General features: G+C 43.1%; 1 protein-coding gene across 1 annotated transcript in view; it reads right to left on the reverse strand.

Annotated features, from left to right (window-relative positions):
* Positions 1-10,241: 10,241 nt before the first annotated feature.
* REV3L (REV3 like, DNA directed polymerase zeta catalytic subunit) overlaps positions 10,242-17,551 on the reverse strand; it is a 263,811-nt gene continuing 256,501 nt past the window's right edge. The window contains exon 32 of the mRNA XM_077289474.1: positions 10,242-11,851. Within this exon, the coding sequence (XP_077145589.1) occupies positions 11,711-11,851 (141 nt within the window). The 3' untranslated portion in view covers positions 10,242-11,710. The remainder of the gene's footprint in view (positions 11,852-17,551) is intronic.

Raw genomic sequence — 17,551 nt, forward strand, 5'->3', positions numbered from 1 at the left:
ACGCTGCGGTTTTTACCGCGGAACCGCCGCGATTTTGATGCTACGGGTCCGCAGCAGTTTCCATAGCGTTTACATTAACATGTAAACCCTATGGAAACCGCAAACCGCAGTGCACATGCTGCGGGAAAAACCGCGCAGAAACGCAGCGGTTTACAACCCGCAGCATGTCACTTCTTTGTGCAGAATCGCTGCGATTCTGCACCCATAGGAATGCATTGAACCGCTTACTTCCCGCATGGGGCTGTGCCCACGTTGCGGGAAGTAAGCGGATAATGTGCGGGTGGTACCCGGGGTGGAGGAGAGGAGACTCTCCTCCAGGCCCTGGGAACCATAAAATAGTGTAAAAAAAAGAATTAAAATAAAAAATGAAGCTATACTCACCTCTCAGCGCTGCCCGCGGCCGTCCGGTCTCAGTTGCTGTGCCGAACAGGACCTGTGGTGACGTCGCGGTCACATGACCGTGATGACGCCGCGGTCACATGACCGTGACGTCACGAAGGTCCTTGTCGGCACAGCCGCTTGCAGCGCCGGGGAGATCGCGACGTCAGAGGGTGAGTATAGCCAATTTTTATTATTTTTTACATTACTATTGATGCTGCATATTGCTGCATATGCAGCATCAATAGTACAGCAGTAATCCCGCAGCGGAAACCGCGGAACAAACCGCGATAAATCTGCAGGGATAACCACAGCGGTTTTGCCCTGCAGATTTTCAATTCCGCTGCGGGATTAACCCGCAGAGGAACCCGCAGCGTGTGAACATGGCCTAATAGTTCAGTAAAAGAGGAACCTTTTTTTTGTGTGCATTTTTCACTGTGTAGAATAGTGACAATAAGGTGTTATTTTACACCTTGTCGAGGTCTTCGGGTTAATGGACACTGCAGCATGGTGGAGGTGTGTTCTATATATCTGGAGTACCTACTGTATAGTCCGCTTTAGAGGATCTGTGGGAAAAAAAATTCTAGTATGTATGTTTCACACGCATCTTCCCGTGAAGCACTTCTTTTAAAAGAGTATATAATATAGGTGTCACATCAGCACACAAAGTGCACAGAGGTCATTAAAGGGGTTGTCCAGGACCAAACAGTTGATTACCTATCCGTAGTACAGGGTGGGCCATTTATATGGATACATCTGGGTGGGCCATGTATATGGATAAACCTAAATGAAATGGGAATGGTTGGTGATATCAACTTCCTGTTTGTGGCACATTAGTATATGAAAGGGGAAAAACTTTTCAAGATGGGTGGTGACCATGGCAGCCATTATGAAGTCGGCCATTGCATCTTTATAAATGGCCCACCCAGGTGTATCCATATAAATGGACCACCCTGTATAAGTCATCAATATGAGATTGGTGGGGATGCTGGGTGTCATACTGCCACACAGCCGCTCCATATATTGCTTAGTGGCCACTACTGAGTACTGCACTTTATTTCCCACTCGCACTTGCTGCTTCTGGAGTGGTTTACAAGTTACAACTGATGGGGGGGGAGAGGGAGTAAAGAGAAGGAGTAAGAGTGGTGGGGAAGGATGTAAAGGCCAGATATCAGGCCCCTCCCTATGTCATACTGAAGATAGGTCATCAACTGTTAAATCTAGGACAACTCTTCAATAAATATACGAAAAGGAAAATTTGCCCACAACTAATTAGTTCATATAAACTGCACCTAATTTTCTGTACTAGCTTTCATAATTCTCCCTTAGTTCCGCACTGAGTGGACAATGCGTTTATTCTTAATTATGCCAGATATGTTATTCGGTGGGTCAAGAAACATAGGCCATTGTTCATAGGAGGAGACGGAAAGTTGACGAACTGATGTTTGTTGCAGGTTATTGTGCTGCTATCCTTGGAGGACAGAGATGCAGGGTCATTGAACAATCAATGTTTGCTAATATGTTGATTACCCATTGTATTAGTCCATTCAGGTTGTTGACCTGCAAACATTGAAGGACAAGCTATGCAGACTGATTGAATACTCGATCAATGAGAGGTGACCTGATCCCACCTTCACCCTGACCTGTGGATGATGGCCTGAAGGACTGATGTGGGTAATAAGGGACCTCTTTCCTTCTGCAAAAGAACAAAAGACTGACTGGCACATCCGAACTAGTGTGAATAGGCGCATACTAGGAGCAGCTACCTCTATATACAATATACAAAAAAAGTGAAATATATGACATATATATGACATATGAATAGCAATACGAATTCTGAATACTAGGAAAAAAATTAGACGCTTTGCACATAATTTGGCCAAATCAAGCCTGCCCATCAACCAAAGTCAAGGTGGTCTCAAGTAACTACTCATATGCTATTCATAGTTCATATATTTCATATTGCCATGCTTTAGCACGATAGTGCAACCTTTTATGTATATTGTATATGGAGGTAGCTGCTCCTAGTATGCACCTATTCACACTAGTTTGGATGTGCCATTCGATCTTTTGTTTTTTGTATGTTAGCTTACTGATCAAGCACTCCGCCCTTCAACATGTGGCGATTTTAATTACAGCAGGTTCCTACCTACCCATAAATGCAGGCTTTACTGAGAGAGGTGTCCACAGTGGGATGAGCCCTAATCCATGCGATCTTTCTTGCATGGTGGTGCAAGAGTCATGATATGGGCAAGGAACAACAGTTGACAGGTGCCAAAAGTTGGTTGACTCTATGCAACGTAGACGTGAACCAGTTCTAAAAACTGTGGATATACGAGTTACAACTAAATATTAGAGTAGTGATTCACAGGAATGCTAAATCCCCCCCCCCCCTCCAAAAAAAAAGTACATACATATTGTGAGTTTGTAAAGACAAATTCAGACACTGCTATTTTTTGGAACATACATACATAAATAATCCAGCACTTCATATTCACTGGGGCCAAGGACGTACAATCCCAAACCTTCCCCATATATCAGAGCGGCATATTGCCAGGTGAAATACTCCAAACTACAATTTTTCCACCAAAGAAATAGAGTACAGATATCACCAACACATCAACTTAGAAAAAAATTCATTTTTATTAAACATTTAACATAATAGCATACAAAAAACAAATATCTAGAGGAACAACAGTTGAGCACTCAAAGGGAGGAACACTGCTACCATATGTAAGACTTGGTATAGCATATGTCAATATATTATATAAGGGAGAATTCCGTTACTGCTGGTGCTTCAATATAGAAAAAATCCGGCTCTCATCATAATAATACAACAAAGGAACATCACCCTGATCTCAATGGTATCCAGCATATATATCTCTGACATCAGTGCTTACCCATTGTAGGTCTAAAGAGGTGCAGTGGTCCACCCTGTGGCCCCTGACGCGCGTTTCGCGTTTGATGGCTTTCTCAAAGGGGATATGTGAACTTAGTCCTGCAACTACCTCACCTTTTATATCAATATGGCCCACTGATTAGGAGACGGCGCATGCGCCCGCGTTCTCACGCACGTATAACCGGTCACCTCCCATCGGCGTCATCTCACAGTGCGCATGCGGGTGAAAATACACCCGATGACGTCAAAGGCATGCGCACTGTGTATATTGTCGCCTGGTGGATGCCGTACGGAGCGAGACGCGGCGCGCAGGCGCACTGTCAGCAGCTCATACTTCGGAAAGAAAAAAGCTAGGGAGAGGGTAAGATCCCAGGATATCTATATATTGGTAAATGCGCGGTACGCTGAAAAAACGATCCCCATTCTACATTTTAAGGTGTAATCACATCATAAATGACTTCCATAAATACATTATGTAAAAATAGACTACATGCGCGCACATATTGTCACCAAAATAGAGGTATGCTATATAGAATGGGACACACTGTTTGACTGGAGTAAAAGAAAAAGACAAAAAATCTCAAAATATATAAAAATATTAATAAACACGAATAAGGAATCAGTATTCCCTTTTCTCCATCCCAAAGTTTTACTATGACATAATATCTATTATATAGAATGTCATTTTGTAGAATTAAAATATCATGTGCTCACGCCTTACCAAAAAGCATTAAATAGCGAAGAGTCCCAAAATATAAGTGTAAAAACAAGTGTGCAGAGACCTAGTCTAAATTATCGACATTTTTCTCTCCCAAATGTCAAGGGATAAACGACAACTACGTCAGTGACAAGCAATAGCAATAAAAAATGCATGAATTGCATATAAGTCATTAAAAAAACGTGATACTGTGACTAGAAGAATATATAGTGTAAAACAATTAATATTGTGTACAACAGTATTATATAATATAGATGCAGAAGTCCACAAAAAAACTATTTAAAGTGCAAATTGATAGATAAAATATATTCGTGTACCCAAGACGAAGGATTGAGTACAACCTATTTAAAGTGACAAGTGCATAAAATACAAAAAGAGCTCTCTCCCGCTACCCGTAATGACTAATATGTAAACCTCCCACACAAACATTTCTCTCCAAAACACTGACGATATGTTCTTTTTCTCCTCCCATTCAGGACTCTTCAAAGGAAAAAGGCAGCTTTCTATGTCCCATATATGCTCAAGACAAAAGAATACACTAAAAGGACAAACAAGACAAAGGTTAAAATATTAAGCAACAGGTAAGTAACAACAACTTCTCTATCTAAATATGATAAATCTATATCTTAGACTTTCATAGACTGTGTGGGGAACAGGACATACAAAAGGTCCCGGCTACAACCATCACAAAAAAGGTGCAAACGTCAATTTTTCATTTAGCCCTCTTGGTGATAGGGTGTCCAGGATGGTGATCCACCTGCACTCACGTTGGGCAAGGGTCTGCTTGAGGTTCCCCCCTCTAACCCCACCGTGAATGCAGTCAATGCCTCTAACCTTCAGGCCCCTAGGATCGGATCCATGGAATTCCCTAAAATGTTTAGGTAATGTTTTTAAATTAGATATATCCACCTCCTCCTTAGCAGCCATAATCTCACGTACATGCTCACGAACCCTAACCCTGAACTCCCTAGAGGTCAGTCCAACATATATGAGGGAGCAGGGGCATGTGGCGTAATAGATCACATATGAAGTCCCACATGAAATCCGATCACGGATTTTGAATTCCCTGCTCCCATCAGATGTCATAAAAGTATCACATCTTAAGATATTGGGACATGATACGCATGAGCCACAGGGGGAACACCCATTCCTTGGGCCACTGGAATTGAATAACCTTTTCTCCTTTGCCACATAATGGCTTCTTACTAGATGATCACGTAAGTTTTTACTCCTCCTCTGTGTCATGGAGTCAAGCAACAGGGATTCAAGAGAGCAAATTAGTAGATTAAAAATTTTACTTCACAAACGAACTAGACTGTGGTGGAACAGGGCATCTTTGGGGCAGTACCTGACTCGGGGCTTAATTCCAAGAGGATTACGTGTTCAGATCTTCCCCTCATTTTTGGTGGAAGATGCTATTTTTAAAAAAGAATGGGAGGAGACTGCGACTAAATGCTCTCGAGGCTTTATAGAACTTCTGATAAAGCTAGATGAAAACAAACTTGGGGAGATAGAGAAAGAAATAGATGCATTACAATCTTCCATTAAGGGGGATTTAACCCCAGATGCACTGGATAGACTTAATGCGGATTTAGAAAAGGAGTTCTCTGTATGGGAAAAAGAAATTGGGGAAACAAAAGCTAAAAAACTTCATAGGGATAATCTTGATTTTCAAGAAAATAAAGTATATAGATGGCAAAGAAATTACACTGGCCATCGTCCCAAATTCCAGATGAGATCTGGTTCAATTTCTTCCCTTACTTCAGCGGATGAATCTAGTATTGCCTCTGAAAGCACTAAAACATCTACGAAAGATGGATATGGGAACTCCAGATATCCTAAAAGAAATCCCACCAGCAATAAGAGGAAACAAAATTTTCCCTCAACGTATGAGCGAAGGGCAAAAAGTACGAACCTGGAGGTAATAAATTTATCATCATATCCCCTTTCTGAGACTCAGTGCGAATTGCTCAAATTAGGGTTAAATTTTGTGCCACGTAATGGCTTTGATTTTTTCACAGCCCTGAAGGATGTCCATCTCCTGTGTCGCAAGCTTGTGTTAAAGAAACTCCATAACCAGACAAATGCACAATTGGGCCCTATGAATACTATTGAACAACAAGCACTGGCTGCGCTTGAGGATCTATTGAATGAACAACAGAGTGACAATCAAGGTATTCCTTTCCCCTCTTCAATCGTGCCCAGATCGCGTACGTTCCCTTCCTTGTCTGTCTGCCCTCAGGTAGAAATCTTCTGCAGATTGGTTGCAGAGGATTTAAAAGGACTGTCACATAAAATAAATAATGACAATCTTACTAGGAGACAGAGACAAGCCTTGGGTGAACTACAAGCACTTGACAAGGTGGTGATAAAACCGGCAGACAAGGGAGGGAATGTCGTGATCTGGCCGATTGAAAAATATGAAAAAGAGGCTTTTCGTCAATTGAAAAATAAGGATATTTATCGCATGCTTCCACAGAATCCCATGGTAAAATTTCAGGCAGAATTGGAATTGATTCTCAACTATGCCTATGAGTCTGGCATTGTCCCCAAAAAGGTCCTGGATGGCTTGCTACCAAAATTTCCTAAAGTGGCAACATTGTATTTTTTGCCTAAAATACATAAGTATAAGGTAAATCCCCCTGGACGCCCAATAGTCTCTGGCATAGGAGGGTTGAGTGATAATGTATGTAAATTCATTGATTTTTACCTTAAACCTTTGGTGGAAACCCTCCCCTCCTATGTCAGAGACACAACAGATGTTCTCACCAAGATCGATGGAGTTTCAATTGATGAGAATATGTTGTTGGTGACTATTGATATCGAGTCATTATATACGTCAATAAGACACTCTGATGGGTTAAGAGCGGCCCGATTTTTCCTTGAGACGGCCAACTGGGATGGCCATTTATCTGATTTTATTTTGGATCTTTTAGAATTTATTTTGACACACAATTTTTTTGTTTTTAAAGACCGTTTTTTTCTGCAGGTACAAGGTACCGCAATGGGCGCGGCCTGTGCCCCGGCGTATGCAAACCTGTTTCTCGGCCTATGGGAGAGGCAGGTTTTCCAGGGCGATGGGGCACAGGCCGCTGACCCAGTGATGGGCTGGTTTCGTTATATTGATGATGTGTTGATGATTTGGGAAGGTGACGAGACCAGCCTATCTAATTTCATGCGGTACCTTAATAGCAATTCTTTTAATTTGAAATTTACTTATAATTTTCATAAAAACCACATTGATTTCTTGGACATTAGCTTGTTTGTCGGGGAGGATGGGAGAATAGAAACAGATCTATATAGAAAAGATACGTCTGTTAACTCGCTCCTACATGCCTCCTCAGCACACAGCTATTCTACAATTAAAGCCATCCCAGTTGGCCAGTATCTTAGGAACAAGCGGATCTGCTCGACCATCACACGATTTGAGAAACAGTCCACGATCTTGGCAGAGAGATTTAAGTCTAGGGGATATAGTGCTCGTAGTATAAAGGCTGGATATAAACGTGCTCGCAATCTAGATAGAAGTGAGCTTCTGAAGCCATCTAAGAAAGGGGATAAAGTAAGTGACTGAGATCAGCTATATCTCAACGTCTAACTGTCAGTGGAGTCGGATCCATGGAATTCTAAAAAAACATTGGCCAGTGCTGCTCACGGACTCAACCCTGGCAGCCCATATACCCAGGGTACCACGCATGACACAGAGGAGGAGTAAAAACTTACGTGATCATCTAGTAAGAAGCCATTATGTGGCAAAGGAGAAAAGGTTATTCAATTCCAGTGGCCCAAGGAATGGGTGTTCCCCCTGTGGCTCATGCGTATCATGTCCCAATATCTTAAGATGTGATACTTTTATGACATCTGATGGGAGCAGGGAATTCAAAATCCGTGATCGGATTTCATGTGGGACTTCATATGTGATCTATTACGCCACATGCCCCTGCTCCCTCATATATGTTGGACTGACCTCTAGGGAGTTCAGGGTTAGGGTTCGTGAGCATGTACGTGAGATTATGGCTGCTAAGGAGGAGGTGGATATATCTAATTTAAAAACATTACCTAAACATTTTAGGGAATTCCATGGATCCGATCCTAGGGGCCTGAAGGTTAGAGGCATTGACTGCATTCACGGTGGGGTTAGAGGGGGGAACCTCAAGCAGACCCTTGCCCAACGTGAGTGCAGGTGGATCACCATCCTGGACACCCTATCACCAAGAGGGCTAAATGAAAAATTGACGTTTGCACCTTTTTTGTGATGGTTGTAGCCGGGACCTTTTGTATGTCCTGTTCCCCACACAGTCTATGAAAGTCTAAGATATAGATTTATCATATTTAGATAGAGAAGTTGTTGTTACTTACCTGTTGCTTAATATTTTAACCTTTGTCTTGTTTGTCCTTTTAGTGTATTCTTTTGTCTTGAGCATATATGGGACATAGAAAGCTGCCTTTTTCCTTTGAAGAGTCCTGAATGGGAGGAGAAAAAGAACATATCGTCAGTGTTTTGGAGAGAAATGTTTGTGTGGGAGGTTTACATATTAGTCATTACGGGTAGCGGGAGAGAGCTCTTTTTGTATTTTATGCACTTGTCACTTTAAATAGGTTGTACTCAATCCTTCGTCTTGGGTACACGAATATATTTTATCTATCAATTTGCACTTTAAATAGTTTTTTTGTGGACTTCTGCATCTATATTATATAATACTGTTGTACACAATATTAATTGTTTTACACTATATATTCTTCTAGTCACAGTATCACGTTTTTTTAATGACTTATATGCAATTCATGCATTTTTTATTGCTATTGCTTGTCACTGACGTAGTTGTCGTTTATCCCTTGACATTTGGGAGAGAAAAATGTCGATAATTTAGACTAGGTCTCTGCACACTTGTTTTTACACTTATATTTTGGGACTCTTCGCTATTTAATGCTTTTTGGTAAGGCGTGAGCACATGATATTTTAATTCTACAAAATGACATTCTATATAATAGATATTATGTCATAGTAAAACTTTGGGATGGAGAAAAGGGAATACTGATTCCTTATTCGTGTTTATTAATATTTTTATATATTTTGAGATTTTTTGTCTTTTTCTTTTACTCCAGTCAAACAGTGTGTCCCATTCTATATAGCATACCTCTATTTTGGTGACAATATGTGCGCGCATGTAGTCTATTTTTACATAATGTATTTATGGAAGTCATTTATGATGTGATTACACCTTAAAATGTAGAATGGGGATCGTTTTTTCAGCGTACCGCGCATTTACCAATATATAGATATCCTGGGATCTTACCCTCTCCCTAGCTTTTTTCTTTCCGAAGTATGAGCTGCTGACAGTGCGCCTGCGCGCCGCGTCTCGCTCCGTACGGCATCCACCAGGCGACAATATACACAGTGCGCATGCCTTTGACGTCATCGGGTGTATTTTCACCCGCATGCGCACTGTGAGATGACGCCGATGGGAGGTGACCGGTTATACGTGCGTGAGAACGCGGGCGCATGCGCCGTCTCCTAATCAGTGGGCCATATTGATATAAAAGGTGAGGTAGTTGCAGGACTAAGTTCACATATCCCCTTTGAGAAAGCCATCAAACGCGAAACGCGCGTCAGGGGCCACAGGGTGGACCACTGCACCTCTTTAGACCTACAATGGGTAAGCACTGATGTCAGAGATATATATGCTGGATACCATTGAGATCAGGGTGATGTTCCTTTGTTGTATTATTATGATGAGAGCCGGATTTTTTCTATATTGAAGCACCAGCAGTAACGGAATTCTCCCTTATATAATATATTGACATATGCTATACCAAGTCTTACATATGGTAGCAGTGTTCCTCCCTTTGAGTGCTCAACTGTTGTTCCTCTAGATATTTGTTTTTTGTATGCTATTATGTTAAATGTTTAATAAAAATGAATTTTTTTCTAAGTTGATGTGTTGGTGATATCTGTACTCTATTTCTTTGGTGGAAAAAAAGAAATATTTTTTGGAACAGTCCAATGTTAATTTTTTGTTATTTTCTGTAAAGTAGCTAAAATTATATACATTTCTCTTCATGTTTTGTATTAGAAAGCAGTGTGCAATGTTCCCAATGCATGGAAATACAAACTAGTATTAAGATTTTGTGATTAACTCATGTTTTTGAACACACTGCTATTATTTTAAACACTACTGTCAAAGAAGACCCACCACAGAAAGACCTTTCAATATAGCATTTCCATCAGCACCGAAAAAATATTTTGGTAGCAAGAACACTTTATTAAGATCAGTACTGTAATAATACATTTAATGGCTTTATCATTATTACATGTTGGAATAGCAGACTGCCTAATAAGTATGACTATCCTCTGACACTTCACCTCTTATTCTAGGAGTAAGCAACATGGTGAGTGTACAAACTACATGAAAGTGGATGCTACCCTATTGGGTATTTACTCACAGTAGATGTATTAAAGGGTTAAATATTAGAACGGTAAAAGAATATCAGTTAGCAAAAAATTATAGAGTGCAAACTTTTATTTTCCTCATTGTTACTTCATATTTTGTATTTTAATGCCTCTCCCCAGTTTTTAAGTACTGAGGAATGTAAATGCCATTAGTTGAAAATCTTTGCAAACCGTGATAAACAATTTTTTTCTAACTTTCCATTTATGTCATTCAAAAACAGAAAGTGACAATATTTTATATTTTATTAGTTTTTAATATTGTTTTAATTTTAACTTTTCAAACGATTTCCAGTTTAGAAAACGATACACTGACCACATAATTCCTTTTTTTTATACAGTTATACAAATAATCTAAATACACGGTTGTGTTCAGGATGATGGCAAATAAGATTTAACTGTACATAAGGAAAGAAAAATATTATAAGCATATTTAGAAACCATAGAAATGTCTATACAAAACAAGCAAAAAAATGGAATAAATCTTATATTTAAAGTATTGCAACAGTCCCACAGTTTTATAACAAAAAAAAAGGTCTTTGCACAGTTCCTCACAATGCCCCATTACAGCTAAAGCAAGACAGCAATATAGATTTTTTTTATTTTCCTTTTGCTTCTTTTATAAGAAAATGACAAATCTGAAATGCTACACAGAAATACAATTTGCACATTCTGGTCAAAAATTACGAAAAAAAAAATAAAAAAATAAAGAAAGATGTCTTATGAGTGGAGCAAAACATGGAGGACAAACACCGACCAACTGTATAAAATCCCATTGCACATTATTTTACTTAGTTGTTTCAAAAGTAAAAAAAGGTCTATTTACAAAGTATTTTGCACTTTAACTTAGAAATAACGTGGGTGCTCTAGAATTGAACCGAGGTCTGATACTGATGTATCAAGAGAAATGCGTTCTGCTAGTGGAGACCAGTGCTCCTTCCTAGGCAGCGTGCTGTGGAAGTAACCAAAGCCTACTGTAAGAAATGCATTCACACAATGATTCCTCTGGCATGTTCAATCACCTGCATTATAAAACTGTATGATACAAAGTTAAAAGAAAAGGAAAAAAGTCTTTGTACATTGTAGAAAGATCGCAATACATAGGATAACCCCCAGCACTGATGGAGATGAGTGTTGCTCTGAATAATAGTCATATGAAACAAATCATAAAAATCATGAACGCAATGCAATCCAAAACAGCACCATGCACAATAGTTTGTAGTGTGAGAACACAGAGATAATAGCACCGGTCACCTCTGAACGCAATTCAAAACTGCTCAAGGAGCTGACGTAGATAAGGAGCCTTGGAGAGTTCCCGGCTCACTCGGGAGAGCTTGAAAAGTACTGGACAGTTGAGAGAAACGCATTGGATCTGTTGGTCACAGCAGCCCGTGCAATTCTTGCATAACTAGAATGGAAATATTGATATTGTGAGCTCCAGCGCTGACACTTGGCACAGTTTCACATCACATTTTCAGATTTGGTTTATTTCAATGGAGACAAACAATAGATTGGGAAATTATGAAAAGCACACATCAGCACAAAAATCGGTATAGTAGATTACCAAAATTGGGGAACAGGGAAAGGTTTGTGAAAAAAACATTTAAACATTAAAATTTCTAGTAGTGTAATTTGTTTCATCCCTGCACAGCTACACCTATATCTTTTGAACCTGTCACTATTCGCACCAGGGTCATGTAATAACTAGTGATGAGCGAGTGCACTCGTTGCTCGGGTTTTCCCGAGCACGCTCGGGTAATCTCCGAGTATTTGTTAGTGTTCGGAGATTAAGTTTTCATCACGGCAGCTGAATGATTTACAGCTATTAGCCAGCTTGAATACATGTGGGGGTTCCCTAGCAACCAGGCAACCCCCACATGTACTTATGCTGGCTAATAGCTGTAAATCATTCAGCTGTGGCCATGAAAACGTAATCTCCGATCACTAACAAATACCTCGGAGATTACCCGACCGTGCTTGGGAAAACTAGAGCAACGAGTATACTCGCTCATCACTAGTAATATAGGGATTTTTGTGTTACTCACCATAAAATCCTTTTCTCCGAGATGCTCATTGGGGGACACAGGACTGTGGGTGTATGCTTCTGCCACCAGGAGGCTGACACTAAGTAAACTTGAAAAAAAGTTAGCTCCTCCTCCTCGTATACACCCTGAGACTGGCTACCAGAGAATCCAGTTTGGTGCAAAAGCAGTAGGAGAATAAAACACGAGAAATAATAAAACAGCATAATTACAGGAAAAACTCATGTCTAGAAAAGTTTTAACGATTGATAATTTCAGATAACAAAAAAAAAACAGCCAAAAGACCATCAGGGAGGGAGCTGTGTCCCCCAATGGGCGTCTCGGAGAAAAGGATTTTACGGTGAGTAACACAAAAATCCCTATTTCTCCTTCGCCTCATTGGGGGACACAGGACTGTGGGATGTCCTAAAGCACTCCCTGGGTGGGAAATTAACTCACCAATAATATCCAGATAATGGTTGTCTATAAGTGTGCCACCGCTGCTTGAAGAATCCTTCTCCCCAGACTTGCTTCTGCAGAGATCTGGGAGTGGACATTATAATGTTTAGCAAAAGTATGCAGACTAGACCAGGTTGCAGCCTTGCAAACCTGTTCTGCTGAGGCCTGGTGCCGAATCGCCCAGGAAGCCCCCACTGCCCTAGTGGAGTGAGCCTTGATTGCAGCCGGAACCATCATGCCCTTGGCGCGATAGGCCTCCTGAATGGTAGCCCGAATCCACCTGGCCAGGGTGAATTTTGAGGCTGCGCATCCCTTCCTGCGACCCTCCGGGAGTACGAACAGGGCATCTGTCTGGCGAAAAGGAGCCGTTCGGGAAATATATCTTCTCAGTGCTCTCACTAAATCCAACGTATGGAGAGCTTTTTCTACACGGTGTGTAGGTGCCGGACAAAACGAAGGAAGAACTATATCCTCATTAATGTGGGAGGAGGATACAACCTTCGGCAAAAAAGAAGGTGCTGGTCTGAGCACTACTTTGTCCCGATGAAAACGTAGAAAAGGAGCGCGACAGGAAAGGGCTGCTAGCTCAGAAACCCTCCTTATGGAAGTCATGGCTACTAAAAATACGACTTTCCAAGAAAGTAAGGTCAAGGAAACATCCTGAAGAGGCTCAAAAGGAGCGTCCTGTAATGCCCTTAAAACCAAATTAAGGTCCCAAGCCTCCAAAGGAGTCTTATAAGGAGGGACCTTGTGAGCGACTCCCTGGAAAAAAGTCCTGACCTGGCGGTTAGTAGCAATTCTGCATTGAAACCTGCCTTTTAAGAGTGCTCTGAGAAAGACCAGAGTCCAGGCCTGATTGGAGAAAGGCTAGAATATTTGGGACGGAGAAACGCAAAGGAGGCAGCCCGCGCTCTCTACACCAAGAGAGGAAAACTTTCCAAGTGTGATGATAAATTCTGGACGAAACGGTTTTACACACACAGATCATGGTATCAGCTACCTCTTGGGAAAAACCCGCCTGCGTTAAAACCCAAGATTCAACGGCCAGGCCGTCACACATATGACCTCTGAGTTCTGGTGGAAGATCGGTCCTTGAGATAGAAGATCTGGCCGATTGGGCAGCCGCCAGGGAACCCCTGCGAGAAGCTGTACCAGGTAAGCATACCAAGTCCGTCGCGGCCAATCCGGGGCGATCAGAATAGCTGGCGCTCTTTCTGCCTTAATTTTCTTGATTACCCTCGGGAGTAGTGCCAGAGGAGGGAACAGATAAGAGAGGGGAAACTGGTTCCAAGTTAGTACCAGTGCATCCACGGCGATTGCCTGTGGGTCTCCGTACCGGGAGACAAATCTGGGCACCTTGGCATTCCCCCTGGATGCCATCAGATCCACGTCCGGAGTCCCCCATAGATGGCATATCTGCTGAAATACCTCAGGATGGAGAGACCATTCCCCGGACACTAGACCCTGACGGCTCAGAAAATCCGCCGCCCAGTTCTCTTCGCCCGGAATGTGGACTGCTGAAATCACAGAGTGATTTCTCTCGGCCCAACACAGTATTTGTCTTACCTCCTGCATGGCTGCCCTGCTGCGGGTGCCCCCCTGGTGATTTATATAGGCCACGGCTGTGGCGTTGTCCGATTGAATTCGGACAGGGCGACCTGCCAGAAGATGGTGGAAATGCTGCAGGGCTAGACGAACTGCCCGAATCTCTAAGAGATTGATGGGGAGAACTGATTCCAGAGGAGACCAGCGCCCCTGGGCTGTGTGTTGAAAGAACACTGCTCCCCAACCCAGGCAACTGGCATCTGTTGTCACCACTAGCCAATTGGTTGGGGGAAAGGGCTTCCCTCCGAGTAGAGATGAGCTGTTTAACCACCATGATAGAGCCTGCCTGACCTGGGGAGACAACCGGAAGCTGCGGTTGAGAGAGAGAGAGTTCCTGTTCCATACAGCTAGGATGGCCTGTTGGAGAGGTCGAAGATGAAACTGTGCGAATGGTACAGCCTCTATGGTTGCAACCATCTTTCCTAACACCCTCATGCAGAATCGGATCGTTTGAGGGTATGGCTGCTGAAGATTCCTCACTTCCTGTCGAAGGGCTAGGACCTTGTCTTGGGGAAGGATCGACAGGGCTCGGGAGGTGTCGAAGATCAGGCCTAGAAAAGAGATCCTCCGAGCTGGTTGTAGGGATGACTTCTTTAAATTTACTAGCCAACCTGGACGAGAAAGAGTGTCTAGAGTGATGCTGACATTCTCCTTGCAAGCTTGAAAGGTAGGCCCTTTGATCAGAAGATCGTCTAGATATGGCAAGACTACAATGCCTCGGGAGTGAAGAATGGACACCACAGTTGACATGACCTTCGTGAACACCCTGGGGGCGGATGCCAGCCCGAAGGGTAAAGCCGTAAACTGGAAATGTAGATTGTTTAAAGCAAACCGGAGAAATCTTTGATGAAGAGGAAAAATGGGAATATGAAGGTAGGCATCCTGAATGTCTATTGAGGCCAGAAACTCTCCTTTCTCCATTGAGGCAATAACTGACCGAAGAGATTCCATCCGAAAGTGACGAACGCAGACAAACCTGTTTAAGCGTTTCAGATCTAGGATAGGTCTTACTGTTCCGTCTTTTTTGGGTACTACAAAAAGATTGGAATAGAATCCGTGAAACCTTTCTTCTTTTGGAACAGGAGAAATGACCCCGCTGAGATGAAGGGACTCTCTGGAATTGAGTAGATCCTGTCGGATAGACTCGGACCTGGGAAGAAGGGATGGGAAGAACCGGGGAGGAGGCTGACAGATCAGCTCTATCTTGTAACCTGAAGATACAAGCTCTCCTACCCACCTGTCGTAAATCGTTTGAAGCCAGACCTGGTGATACAAACGTAGACGTCCGCCTACCTTGTTGGAGGCTTCCTGAGGAGGCCTCCAGTCACTTGGCCGAAAACCTATGAGTCCTAGACCCTCGGGATCTAGCTGACTGGAAACGCATTCTCCCCCCCTGGTTGGCCGAATAGGAGATCCGAGAGTCTCGGTCCTGACTGGGATGACCCTGCGTAGTAGAGATCGGGGCTGAGGCCCATCTAGCATTACGGAAAGACTTGAAGCGGGCCTGGATTTGGCGACGAAAGGGCTGTCTAATCCTCTGCTGAGGAAGAAACTTACTCTTGCCGCCTGTGGAATCAGATATAAGCTGATCCAACCTCTCTCCGAACAGGCGACCCCCCCTGGTACGGAAGGGTCGTAAGAGATTTTTTGGAAGTAGAGTCGGCCCGCCATGTTCTTAACCTGAGTGCCCTTCTAATGGCAATAGCATTAGCTGCAGCAGAAGAGGCACAGTCCACCGCATCAAGAGATGCATTGATCAGATAGCTACCAGCAAGCGCTATCTGTGAAGACATTTCTGCCAGTTCAGCAGGCAAATTCCCTTCTTGAAGAGCCTTTGTTAAAGGGCCACTGTCACCCCCCTCCAGCCGTTATAAACTAAAAGAGCCACCTTGTGCAGCAGTAATGTTGCATTCTAACAAGGTGGCTCTTTTAGTTTTAGGTTCAAGTATACCCCAAATAAAGCGTTTTTATACTTAGCCACAATTCCGGTCTCTAGCCAGGTAGGCGGGTCCTCACTCCCCAGCTTGACCAGCTCCTCTGCCGTCACTCACATCTTCCTGCGCTTACGGCGCCGCCCCCTCAGCGCTGTTATCGTTTCACAGGTGCAGTGTGCAAGCCTGGCTGGGATGTCAGACGGCCACAGCTTACTGCGTAGGACACCAGTACACAGCGCAGGCGCCGGTTTTGAAAAGATAACAGCGCTGAGGGGGCGACGCCGAAAGCGCAGGAAGATTGGAGTGACGGCAGAGGAGCTGGCCAAGCTGGGGAGTGAGGACCCGCCTACCTGGCTAGAGACAGGAATTGTGGCTAAGTATAAAAACGCTTTATTTGGGGTATACTTGAACCTAAAACTAAAAGAGCCACCTTGTTAGAATGCAGCATTACTGCTGCACAAGGTGGCTCTTTTAGTTTATAACGGCTGGAGGGGGGGGGGGGGGGGGCGACAGTGGCCCTTTAAAGACTCAGACCAAGAAATCATAGCTTTTTTGCCGCAAAAGAGGGAAAAAGTGCAGAACCTGAAGCCTCAAAAACAGAACGAGCCAAGCTCTCAATAAGACGATCCGTGGGGTCCTTAATCGACGAACCATTAGGGAGGGAAAGCAACGTGTTAGATGCTAAGCGAAACACCGGAGGATCCACAGCAGGATTCTCAGCCCATTTACTACATAGCTCGGTAGCAAAGGGATACCTAGCCTTCAAGGCTTTATGCCCCGAAAAACGCTTGTCAGGGTGATCTCAATTATGCTGGATCAGGTCCTCAAACTCAGGGTGAGAGGAAAAGACCCTATGGGCCTGTTTAGCCCGCTTAAATGAGACCTTATGATCTGAGGATGAGGCGAGCTCATCCTCTATCCCCAGGGACTGATTGACGGCCTCGATCAAGCTATCCACCAACTCCTGAAACCCTGGAGTCTCAAAATTAAGGGACTCTTCCGACTCATAATCTGTTTCAACTTCCCCGCTCTCTGCTGGGGAAGGGGAACGTGATACAGAGCTCCAGGATGCAGAAGCACCTGAGGGCC

This window comes from Ranitomeya variabilis, chromosome 2 (assembly GCF_051348905.1).
Source record: "Ranitomeya variabilis isolate aRanVar5 chromosome 2, aRanVar5.hap1, whole genome shotgun sequence".
NCBI classification, from domain to species: domain Eukaryota; kingdom Metazoa; phylum Chordata; class Amphibia; order Anura; family Dendrobatidae; genus Ranitomeya; species Ranitomeya variabilis.